Source organism: Ochotona princeps, chromosome 13 (genome assembly GCF_030435755.1).
Source record: "Ochotona princeps isolate mOchPri1 chromosome 13, mOchPri1.hap1, whole genome shotgun sequence".
NCBI lineage: Eukaryota > Metazoa > Chordata > Mammalia > Lagomorpha > Ochotonidae > Ochotona > Ochotona princeps.
In genome coordinates, this window is record NC_080844.1 from 56,631,985 (window position 1) to 56,644,691 (window position 12,707).

Sequence of the window (12,707 nt, forward strand, 5' to 3'; positions counted from 1 at the left end):
AGAATGAAAACCCTGTCTACAAGCTCACTACCGTGACAAGTCCCTTGGGAGAGTCAAGGCCAATCACCCCGTGGGGCGTGTTTAGCTTTGCATTATGACTTGCACATGATGGATTTTATGGTTTGTGCATTATATCACTCACATAGATGCTAATTAAAAAGCAACAGCAACAACAAAAAGGACGAGTGATAAATGCAGCAACATCCAAGGCCACCACCAAAACAGTGACAGGACAGCAACAGAAATTATGTCTACCTGGAATTTACATCATCATCAGATTATCAATTTTTAGCATATGTCATTATTAATATTTTACCTCATACAATTTTATATAATTTTTAAAATATCAGAGAAAGTCAATAAGAAAATCTGAATGTGAAGTAATTTGCACAGATGATCTTAACATCTGAATCTAAGAAAACATTAGTATTTTAAAATTTTTCTCCAAAATCCAATAACTAAAAGGAAAAAATGCTAACCTATAGTTTGCTTTTCAAAAATGAAATGCCAATAATTCAAAATTAAACATATGTGTACATCTGCTTAAAGAATTTTCATGTTTAAAATTTGAAGAAACATTTAGTTTAGGTTTATTTTTGGTATTATGTAGTAAACAAAATTTATTCAATAGCACTCATTAGATGATCAGTTCATGTATTTTTAACAGTTACCAGACCCTGTGCAATGGCTCAATGGCTAAAACTTTGCCTTGCACAAGCCATACGGACACTGGTTTGTATCCCAGCTGCTCCACTTCTCATCCAGCTCCCAGCTTGTGGGGTGGAAAGCCATCGAGGATGGCCTAAAGTCTTGGGACCCTATACCTGTGTTGGAAACCTGAAAGAAGCTCCGGGCTCCTAGTTTCAGATTAGCTCGGCTGTGGCCACTGCAGCCACCTGGAGTGAGCCAGCAGATGAAGGATGTTTCGCTCTCTCCTTTGTGTAGAACTGTTCTTCCAATAAAATTATTAATAAGCCTTTTTAAAATAAGCTTTTAAGATTATTTATTTATTACTGGAAAGACAGATAGAGAGGAGGAAAGACAGAAAGAGCTTCCATTTCCATTCACTGGTTCACTCCCCAAGTGGCTGCAATGGCCAGAGTTGAGTTGATCTGAAACCAGGAGCCAGAAGCTTCTTCCAGGTCTTATGCAGGTGCAGGGTTTCTAGGCTTTGGGTCATCCCCTACTGCTTTCCCAGACCAGAAGCAGGGAGCTAGATGGGAAGTGGAGCATCTGGGACATGAATCATCCATATGGGATCCAGGCACACGCAAGGTGAGGATTTAGCCACTAGGCTATTGCGCCAGTCCCAAAAATAAATAAAAACTTTTTTTTAAAAAGTTATTAAGAAACACTCTCAGCCCAATCAGTAGTATGCTGAGGCTGCTTTGTCTTTCACCCTTCACCCCAGCATCTTTTTTTTCAAGATTGACTTATTTGAAAGGCATGGTGACAGAGACAGAGTGGGAGGGGAAGAAAAGCGGAGGGAGCGAGACAGAGATAAATAGATCCATTGAGCTTTTAACCACTGTGTCACTGCTCAAACGCTTACAACAGCCAAAGCTAGGAGTCTGGAACTCCATCCTGGTCTTCCATATGGGTGACAGGCACCCAAGCACCTGGGCCACCCTCTACTGCCTTCCCATGCACATTAGCAGGAAGCTGGAATAGAGGGAGTTCCTATATGGGGTGGTAGCCAAATGCCAGAATGCCTGCCCCTCCTTACATACTTCACCCACATAAAACTTTTCAATCTCAGTAGTTGAGAAAGTTCAAAGGAGAAGTTTGAAAGAACCCACAAACGTCAACTGCTGCAGCGATGTGAAAGCTGTAGATGACTGCTGAGTCTCCAAGGGCAGGCCTGGGCCCTGAGAGCCGAGTACCGCGCCACCTGTCTCTCCTCCACACTCAGGACCGTGGAAGGAGATCAGCTCCCGGACAGCATCAAAGGGCAGCTCTGCCGGTGCTGCGTGTGTTACACCCAGGCCACTCCTCTGGGTTAGGCAATCAGTAAGCCTGATGCCAGCGACACTCCATGGAATCTCCACGGTTGAAAGAATAATGAGGTTGATGTGCACTCATTCTGAACCACAAGAGGCTTTGGAACTAAGAAACACACTCTGCATCTCCTCAGAGGCTGTGCAGCAATTGTTTAGGGAAGAGGAGTTTTCATTCTCAGTTCTTCCGGATTGGCAAGTTCCACACTAGTTTCCATGAATCCAAAGAATATGAAAGGAATAAGAAGAGAAACAACTGGCCAGTCTTCCCTGCATTTCTGTCACTCCGGACAAAGAGAACAGCTGCTGAGGGGCCGTGTGCTTTAGACACAAAGATAGTTCAGACTGTCGACCAATGGTCCCTCAAGATAAACACCAAAGGGTTCTTAGCAGCTGTAAAGGCCACACCCACTCAATACCTGAACACTTCATCTACCGGTTTTTCTAAGTGAATACCGACACATCTGCACTGATTTACTGCATGTCTTCCTTAGAAACACACCCAACTTACTTTTTAGGAAAGAAAAAAAAACTGGGTGTCAAAGAAACACGTCACCCATGTGAAGCAAACTGCGAAGTACCCGGGACCGCACTGCATATATTTGCTATGCTCTGACTGCTGGAGGTAACAAGACAACTACGTCGAACCAGCAAGGTTTTGATCCAGACGCTGCGACTGTAAACCCGGGCCACTCGGCCCCACGTGAAACCAAGACGTGACTATTAGCCAAAGTTGTCAAGTTGTTAACAGCAGAGCGGTCATCACACCTGCACTGTTCCTCGGGCTTGCCGGCCGGGCACGTGTGTTAGGGGGCTGCACCATTTTACACTCGGATGGAGTCACGTTTGGAATCCCTTCGCTCCCAACCCAGCTTTATGACGTCCTTGGAAGAAAAGCAGCATCCAAACACAACAGCGTCCCTCTCAGCCGCAACTCCACAAAGAACCATTTCCAGCAACTTAGTACAAGGAAGGGCAGGGGTCGAGGAAGGGCTAGCAAGTCGCCACAACGACAAACAACACACAAACAGCGTGAACTCGACAGGCGAAAAAGCCGACCGAAACCCATGCCAGATCCCCCGGCAGCCCAGGTGCAGCCAATCCGGCCGCTCGTGACCCACGGCCTCCAGGAGCCCCCCGACTCGCCCAGGTCGCCCCGTTCCCGGGGAGGAGAGGACAGGGGCTGCGAGCCCGGCTCCCCGCGACAGCGGCCGGCAGGGAGGCCGCCCTGTCCGCCGCGGGCGGGCGCCCCTCAGGCACTCACCCCAGTTTTCCAAGACTCAGGCCGCACCCAAAGGGGGCCGCTGGCGCCGCGGCGCAGGAACCGACTTCTCCATAGCGGGGCAGGAGGGGAGGAGCGGGGGAGAGCGCGACGGGGAACAGGGAGGACACCTCGCTCGGGGAGCCGCCACTTTCACGAGCCCCCGCCGGGCTGACACATCAACAAAGATGGCGGCGGCGCCGGAGCCGGCCGGGCTACAGCTGGGGGGGCGGGGCTCCGCGGAGGAGCCAACCAGCGCCACGCGGGCGGCGTGACGCGCGCACCTTGAGGGCCAGGGTAACCTGCCTGCAGTGGGCGGAGCCTCGCGACCCCGGGCGGCCCCCACCCTGCCCGGCCTGGCTGGGATACCCCGCGCGCGTCCCACCTGCGCAGCCCCCGGGCCCTTAGTCCTACCCGCCTCTGGCGACTTTCCTGGAGCCAAGCAGGTGGTTTCTTCTCGTAGAAGCGACCGTCAGGATATTACCCCTTCTCTCCCTTTGGCTCGAGAGACGTAGAGCAATAAAAGACAATTCCCAACTGTGGCTTCCCGGCACTGATGCGCAGACCTTGCACCTGACGAGGGCGGAGTCTCCAGGGACTCCAGCCTACCCGCCCTTTACCTCCTTGGAGAGGTTTCTGGGGTTGCCTAACGCTGCGTTCGGCTCTTCAGAGTGGCCCCTAGAGTGCCATTGTTGAATAATTGACAGTTGGAGCGTCCGCTTCCCGCCCTGGGCCGAGCGCGTTCCCGAGCTCAGCAAGCAACCTCTCGGCGGGTATCCCCTGTCCACAAAAGGGGTATGAAGACGGTTGTCCGACTGGGTCCCGAGCGGGAACAAACAAGGTTTTTGCGTTAGGACTCTTTGAGTAAAATGATGAATCCAGTCAAGTCTTAAAGGCAAGACGTTGTCTAGCAAAACTTTACACCGTTCCGTTGACTTTCTCTTCTCTTTCCTTTTCAACAGGAAATAACACCTCCCTCCTCAAATAAAGCGACTGCACTGGAGGCACATTCATTAAAAGTGTCCATGATGGGAGAGAAATGATTTGGCTTTGACAAATCAACCCAACATTCCCACGATGATAGGGAGGGGTGGAAATCAAAGAAACCATAAGCTGTTTCAATACTTCTATTGTCAGGAATACCATTATTTCTAAATTCTGGGAATCAAGTTTTTCACTATAAGAGAAAAATAGTAATAGAAAATCATAGAAATGAAATAAAAATAATGCAATCCTTGATTTGAAGTCAGAAACATAAGTATGTACCTAGAGTATTTTTCCTTAAAAAAAAAAAATCTGCCCACTGAAAAGCCTGAAACTATAATCAATCTAATGGCATACCTTTGTTCTCCAAATGGTGATGTGTAAATACTACTTCCTGCTACAGATTACCTGGACTTTGCTTGAAGATCAAAGGCAATTCCCAGTCTGGGACGGAAATGTACAAGAGCTTGCACATGTTGATTTTAGCAGAAGCTAAGTAGAAGTAACGTGAAGAGAACGTGAGTAGTGCCTGAAAAGGAAATAATTCACTTGTGCTGCAGCTGGTCAGCAAGGGATAATTTCAGTGTTCAAAAATAACAGCAGCATTGAGACACACCAGCTACATTGAAAGTCAGTGCATGCACTGATTTTCAAAAGTGTTTTTAACCATTTTGGGAAGATATCAAGAAATCTCACACACTGAAAACTGATAGCAATGAAAAAAAAAAATGAGGCATTTGGCCAACCTCTCCTGCTGCAGACTGCGAAGCATACAGTGGATGGAAACATTCTCCCGCAGAATTCTATGTAACAAACGTAAAAGGAGAATCTATCACCATTTTGCAAACTGTAATGAAATAATATACACAGATAGTGGTCATCTGTCAGTCCAGAAGCTTAGATAAAAAGTTGTGGGAAACCTCATGATAACAACACTTGAGCCTACTCAGTCAATCTTGGTGTCCCCTACAGGGAAACAGCTACCTGATATGTAACTTTTGATCTACTGCAACAGAGAAACACCTGAGGCAATTCTTATAAAAAGAGAGGCAAGAGCCCTGTGAGCTAGAGTGCTCGCCTTGCACATACTAGGGTCCCATGTGGGCACCGGTTCTAATCCCAGCTGCTCTGCTTCCCATCCAGCTCCCTGCTTGTGGCCTGGGAAAGCAGTGGAGGACGGCCCAAAGCCTTGGGATCCTGCACCTATGTGGGAGACCGGGAAGAAGTTCCTGGCTTCTGATCGGCTCAGCTCTGGCCATTGCAGAGTGAAGCAACAGATGGAAGATTTTTCTGTCTCTCCTTCTCTCTGTAAATCTTTCCAATAAAAATAAATCAATTTTTAAAAAAATAAATAAAAAATAGAGAGGCAATCGAAGTCAGTTGCGAGAAGAATTGCCCTTTTTTCGATAAGTAAATTGTAAGAAAAGGGCATGGATAAAACAGAACCTTTTCTCCCAACAGCTCACTAAGTACAAATATTAACCTTGTTTTGAACATACCTACTATTAAAGACAATACTCCAGGGGCGGGCGTTGTGATGCAGTGAGTTAAGCACCTGCCTGCCACCCCCATGTCCCATATGGGCACCAGCTGGAGGGCCCGCTAATTCACCTCCAATCCAGCTCCCTGCCGGTGGGCCTGGGAGAACCAGGGGGGATAGCCCAAGTGTTTGGGCCCCAGCTCCTATGTGGAAGACCCAGTTGAAGCTTCTGCCTGCTGGCTTCACGCTGCCACAGCTATCATTAAGTTCCTCGGTGTAGACTTTGCGCAGAGAGAGAGAGGATCCTTCCAGAAATCTCCTGCTTCTCCTCAGATGCTCCCTGCCTCCGCTCGAGAAACACTGGGGTCCCGTTAAGTGGCCCCTTCCTTTCCGGTAACTTCCCTAACTCCATTCCTACCATGAGGAAAATCAAATTCCAATCGTGTGATTCCCCTGTCTACAAAAGACCTTACCTACCTACCATACTGAAGGAGGTGGTCAAGGGAAGTCTGAGAAACAGCCGCAAGAAAAACTTAAGCAGAATGGACACGAGGCACCAAGCAAATCTGAATAAAAAGGCAACCATCACAAACTCGTTCTCGGGGCTATCTTTTCTAATGGACAGGTAGATAGATATTATGTAGATACACTGCTTCCTAGATCTATCCACAAGCAAATTCCAGAACTCACAGCCGGGGCACTCGCGCTCAGCCGCAGGTGGGAGGGCGCGCGTGGGCGTCGCCGGACGCACGTGGCGCTGAGTGCGCAGGCGCGACGTGCGCGGCCAGACCGCGCAGGCGCGCTGCTGGAAGCCTGGGAGGTGACTGGGCTTTGGAGGCCGGTAGAGCGCGTGTGGAGCTGCTGGGCCCGGAGGTGTCCAGGCAGCCGCCTGACGCCACAGCGGGCTGCCTTGAGAGAGAGAGGTCAGGGTCAGCAGCCCTTCAGCCTCTTCTCAGGTCAGGCTTACCAGGGACCTGGGGGAGGAAGAAGAGCAGCGTGAGGTTGTGGGGCTTCGGTCGTTGGGGGCTGGACGTTGGGAGCTGGACGTTGAGGTCGGGCGTTGAAATCGGGCGTTGAGCCGGTCCAAGGGGCCTGGAAGTGGAGTGAGGTTGGAAGGGTAGAAGAAGCTTTGGGGTCTTGGCTGAGAAGGGTGAGGTCAGGGCTTGGAGGTTTGGGTCTGGGACGACTCCGTGTTGGTTGGAGGGGCTGGCGATGCAGGCCTGAGGTGTGGGCCAGTGGGGGGGGGGGTGTCCTGAAGTGGATGTGGGAGTAGTGCGCAGATGTGGACGCGCCGCTTTTCTTGAAAAGGAACTGTGTAAGAATTGGGTGCTTTCATTTAACTCAAAGGCTGCAGTGCCAGCCGTGTGGGTAAGCTGCACGCGGCAGTCACTGCCGGTGTGAGTAAGCTGGCGCTGATTTGCACCACCTGTGCCGCTGGTCCTACCTCATTTGTCCTGTCGGGCCTCCGGAGTTAGAACAGATGCTTCTGGTTGGCTCAGAGACACAAAGGTATCAGATGCAATACCTCAGAGGCAGAAATCTGACCTGATTCTTACCCTGACAGTGAAAGGAGCTGGCCTCGACAAGTAAATGAGCTCACCGTGGCTCATCCCTGGGCATAAAGAAATAGTAGTACTGTACTTCTCAAACGTGCAGACCCATTCCAGTCGGATTTTTTTTAAGCCATGGCTGTTCCGAGTTCAATGGAGAGAATGCCCGTGCCTTAAGTACTTAGCTGAGTGGCTTGTGTACACTTCCTCCTTTTACCAGTCCCTGGACCCCAGAGACATGAAGTGGTTTGCCCAAAATAGCCCTACCAGACGAGGAAAGGGGGACTTGGGTGTGACCTCAAAGCCCGTGTTCTTGTGCCCCACGAGTTCTTTGGTTCTTTGAGCAGATTGTGTGGGGTGACCAGGAAGAAATCCTCCAGAGAAGGAAAACAATGGCTAAATGTCACGGCCAGTGCCCCTGGGTTGACTCTGTGCCCTCCTCAAAGGAGAAGAAAGGGCTTGCCTCACGCTGCCCTGCCGTGGATCCTAGGATGGTCCCCCAAGGCTAGAGAAGGCGGGGAGTTTGATTCCAAGGGAGTAAGAGATTGCTCCTGGGAACCTCCCAGGGTCCTGAGGTCGGTGACACACCCAGCCCAAGCCTCTCAACAACTGAGTCATGCCCAGGCTATTGCCTTTTTATGACATCCCCAACCCCGAGACTGTAAGGGATCCCTTTAACATGAAGGAAGGAGGGAACTCCTCAAATTAGCCTCCTGTGTTAACTAGGCAACCAGGACTGTGGATTCCAGGTGACTTAATACATTTTTGTTGGTGAGCAAGCCAACATAATGGGCTGTATTTGAGGTTGGGGGTGGGGGAGCTGAAGCCACGGGGCGTTAAGATCTTTGCGTCAGTATCTCTACCTGTAGATGAAAAGTCTGCAGACCAAGGTTGGGAATTAAGTTAGGCCACAGATTGTGCATATTCAAGATTCAGATGTACCCAGTGTCTGACACGGGATAAAGGCATGTAGCTGTAAATGCAGAGTCCTAGAAGTGCTTTCAGTATTCAAATTCAGCCTGTAAAAGCCTGCTGCTGTTTCCCGATTTTGGTGGTAGTCACACATGCATTTAATATATGTGTAAAAACTCATAGCATTGTAATTGACCAAGGGAAAGTCAATGACATGAGAATTACACATTTAAGATAGTATAATTCCAGGTTTTAGGTGACCAGGAATCATTTGGACTAAATAGCCTTGGCTGCCTGTTTGAAAACTGAGTCCTGGGAGTAGTGCTGTCCCAGAGTCACACAGCGGGTTGAGCTGTCACTGTGGTGGGGTGGTTCCTGGACTGGAATGCCTCCTTCAAGTCCCAGCTGCTCAGCTTCCAGTTCAGCTTTCATCCAACGCACCTGCTAGGGACAGGTGTCGCCCAGCATGTTTGGGTTCCTGTCCCCTGAGTTCCAGCAGCCTTGGTTGTTGGCGGGAATCTGGGGAGTAAACCAGTGAAAGGAAGAATTCTTCCCCTGTCACTAGGCCTTCCAAGCAAATCTGTAAATCTCACCAAGGAAGCAAAGCAGAGGCATAAACGGAGGGAGTGCCACTTGCCCACTGGCTGGTTGCCAGCTCCTTTTCAGAATCCTTTGTTCCCTGAGGAGAGTCCTGACTTTATTCTCAGAAAAAGTGTTACCTAACTCCAGGATCAAAGCTAAGTATTGCTGAATTGTTGTAGCTTTGTCCTTTGATTGTATTATGTGATTCTTTCACTTTTTTTCCCTACTATAAAAGTATAATTTAGGTATAATTTGAAAACTGGAAAAGAAAAAGTGAAAAAAATTACCTCATCAACTCATCCCAGACAACTCGTTACTATTCAAAATATGTTGAATTTTAAGTTCATACTTTTAATGTGGAGTTTGCACATTTTTTTCTTCTTTTTTTCTTGCTGTTTTTATTGAATGTTTATACAGGTTGAGTATGCTTTACCCAAACTGCTTGGGAGCAGAAATGCTTTGGATTTGGGAACATTTGCATATGTATAATGAGATATCCTGGAAATGTGATCCAGGCCCAAACATGAAACCATTTAAGTTTCGTATATACCTTGCATGCCTATTCAGGAGATATGTATTTTTTTTAATTTAATTACATTGCATTATGTGACACAGTTTTATAGGCACTGAGATTCCCCGCACCGCTCCCCAAACCCTCCCCCCATGGTGGATTCCTCCACCTTGTTGCATTACCACAGTTCAAGTTCAGTTGAGATTCTTTCATTGCAAGCATATACAGAAATATGGAACGCTTCATGAATTTGCGTGTCATCCTTGCTCAGGGGCCATGCTAATCTTCTCTGTATCGTTCCAATTTTAGAATATGTGCTGCCGAAGCGAGCACGAGATAATTTTTTTAAGATTTATTATTATTATTTTTTTTATTGTAAAGACATATTGAGAGGAGGAGAAACAAAGATCCTCCGTCTGATGGTTTACTCCCCAAGTGAGCCGCAACAGCCGGAGCTGTGCCAATCTGAAGCCAGGAGCCAGGCGCTTCTTCCGGGTCTCTTACATGGGTGCAGGGTCCCAAGGTCTCAGGCCATCCTCCACTGCTTTCCCAGGCCACAAGCAGGGAGCTGAATGGGAAGTGGGGCTGCAGGGATTAGAACCAGTGCCAATATGGGACCCTGGAATGTGCAAGGCGAGGACTTTAGCCGCTAGGCGCCGGGTCTCAGGAGATTATTTTATATAACATTTTTAGTGCACTTTGTTCTTAGGAAAAAACCTTTCTCATCTATTGAACAGCAAAGGTGGTGAGGGGCAAGTTGGACAGAGAGGTAGAGAAATGGAGGGAGAGAAGAAATTATACAGAGTTGCAGCTTGCACCTGCTGGTTTATTCTTTAGGTGCCTGACATAGCTGGAAATGGCCTGGGTGGAAGCCAGGAGCCCAAACTTCAAAGCAGGTCTTCCACAGTGCATCTGTGTGTTGACTGTGAGCAGCCACAGAAAGTCAGAGGTGGAATTTTCCGCTTGTAAGGACAGATGGATGTGTCAAAAAGTTTTGGATTCTAGACCATTTTGTATTTTCAGATTGTGGATGCTTGACCTGTAAACTTTATTTTTTTCAGTTTTTTATTTACATAAAAACTTCTAGCAGTATTATGCAATTTTTTTTGAAAACCAGGATTCTAAATAACCATATAATCTGTCTTTGTCAAGGTGTGCATGACAGCTGCCATCACTTCCCTCTACCCTGAGTTTTTAAAATCTGTTTATTTATTCGAAAGGCAGAGTGGCACCAAGAAATCTTGCATCCTCTGGTTGCCTCTCGAGAAGCTTGCCACAGCCAAGGCTGAAGGAGGCCAAAGCTCGAAGATGCAGATTTCATCCCAGTCCTGAACGAGGCTGGGAGGAACCCAGGTGCCCGGGCTCTCAGATGCTCCCTCCCAAGCTCATGGAAAGGAAGTCCAGAATAACTGACTTGAACCAAGCACTGCGATGTGGTTTGTGGGCATCACAAGCAGCAGTTTAACCTGTGCCACAACACCCACCCCCCCTTTTTTTTTTACCACTTTAGATGAACATGAATGCATACAGGATTTTTTTTGTAATGAGATGATTTCTGCAAGAGTAACTAAGTGAGTAGCTCAGCGCCTTTTTAGGACCACACAGAGGCACATTTGCATCCTAGAGGGAGTGTGCTCTTCAGTGATGAGTGGCCTCTTTCACAGCACCCACACTAGGCAGAAAATAGGTTATTTCAGTGTGAATTAAAAAAAGAAAGAAAGGAAACCATAGCTGAGGTTGAATGGTTGTTCCCTTGTGTTTATTACATTTTTAAAGTATAAGTATTTGTTCATGTATGCATATTTGCTCTCAGTCACTACCTTTGTGCTGTTTCAGCAAGTTTTTTGTAAAGGTTATTTATTTGAAAGCATTGCAGACATGCACACACACACACACACACACATTCAGATCTTCCATCCCTCTGCTGGTTCATTCCCTGAGTAGTGCGCACGCGTACACACACACACACTCTGAGATCTTCCATCCCTCTGCTGGTTCATTCCCTGGGTAGTGCACACACACACACACACACACACACACACACATGCACACACACTGAGATCTTCCATCCCTCTGCTGGTTCATTCCCTGCGTGGCAGAGCCAGGCTGAAAGCCTTCCTAGGAGTGGAAGATGGCTGAGTGCTTGCGTGGTGCAGGCTGATTGAGGTCATAAACTGATAAAGACGTTGTTGTGCATGGTCTTACATAGGTGTAACCCGAATAATGCTGGGCTTTGGGGGGCTGAATGACTCAGTCTTTGTAGTGCAGAGTACACAGCACTCAGTGTTGGTTGTGTTGGTCGCTGTTGGATCCATTTGCTCCTTCCCCGCTTGCTCTGTGTCTGGTGTGTGTCTGAGATGGCTAGGTCCTTGCATGAACTGATATTTTCCCCCTTCAGTCATCTCCGAGGCAGTTTGTTTTGTTTCAGACACTCCTACTGCTCTGTCTTTGAATTTTTTTTTTAATCAGTGTAAAGTATGTCTTAGGAGTTTCTTCTTGAATTTTTTAACCTGTTAACATTTCTTCTTTGTTTTGGCTTTTTGCAAAGCACATGTTTTATTCCTTTTATTTTCAAGCATACCATATAATTTTTATGTGTGCTTTTTGTGTACAACATCCAGCTTGACCCCCCCCTGCATTTTTATTATTTTTTTAGACTGATTCATTGGTATACATTACTTGGGTTTGTTTCTGTTACAGTATTTGGAGGTTAGCTAATTATTACCATGCTTCACTGTTTTTCCTCTTTTAAAAGTATGCATTCCATTTCCATTTTTCTGGCAGTTACTCTCAATAATGCAATGACAATCCTTTCTGTTTGTTATGGAGACTGGAGTCAGCATTCATAAGCCCACCCCACCTCCAGCTCTCCGGAAGGTGTTTCCCTCCTGTTGCTTGACATGTTCTCTCTCCTTGCTGCATCCAGTATTGTAGCTCTCTGTCTGATCCTCCAGTTTAGGCTTGTTGGGACAGATGCTTCCTGGCTGCTGCTCTCCCACTGTGGCTGTCCATCTTCAGCCTGTCAGAACTGGCTTCCTTGGATCGAGCCTACGGTGAGTGCCCTACCTTTGAGAGTGCATATTTTTTAAATTTCATGGTCTTTTCTCTGCTGTCATTGCACTAGTTTAACCTAACTTAAAAACTAGAAATGAGGTGGAAGTTTTAGTTAGTTAAAAGGGAGGATCATATTGCTGTTCATTTTCTATTCAGTCTTGTGCAGCAGCATGGTTTGCCTTTATGGCTTTTTTCCTCTGCTTATGGGCAGTTGTGGGAGAAGAGGCAGAAACTGAGTTGACGGAGATGGCCAGGAGCTGCTGCTTCAGAGTGACGTTGTTTGCTTTGCCCTTGAGTTACCCTGAAAGGCTCACAAGAGTTCTAGGGAAACAATGGGCTAGCTTCATTCTGTGTAGAGCAACACATGAGACAGGGA

At 47.5% G+C, this 12,707-nt stretch overlaps 1 protein-coding gene and 1 non-coding gene across 2 annotated transcripts in view; one reads left to right on the forward strand and one right to left on the reverse strand.

Moving 5' to 3' along the window:
- The first annotated feature begins 3,446 nt into the window (after positions 1-3,446).
- The window catches only part of TDRD1 (tudor domain containing 1), a 46,335-nt gene continuing 37,074 nt past the window's right edge, over positions 3,447-12,707 (forward strand). The window contains exons 1-2 of the mRNA XM_058671095.1: positions 3,447-3,529; positions 6,440-6,678. Coding sequence (XP_058527078.1) covers positions 3,447-3,529; positions 6,440-6,678 — 322 coding nt within the window. The remainder of the gene's footprint in view (positions 3,530-6,439; positions 6,679-12,707) is intronic.
- Positions 9,504-9,610, reverse strand: LOC118759518 (U6 spliceosomal RNA). Its single transcript, XR_004996236.2, has one exon. It is a non-coding gene; the product is annotated as a U6 spliceosomal RNA (small nuclear RNA).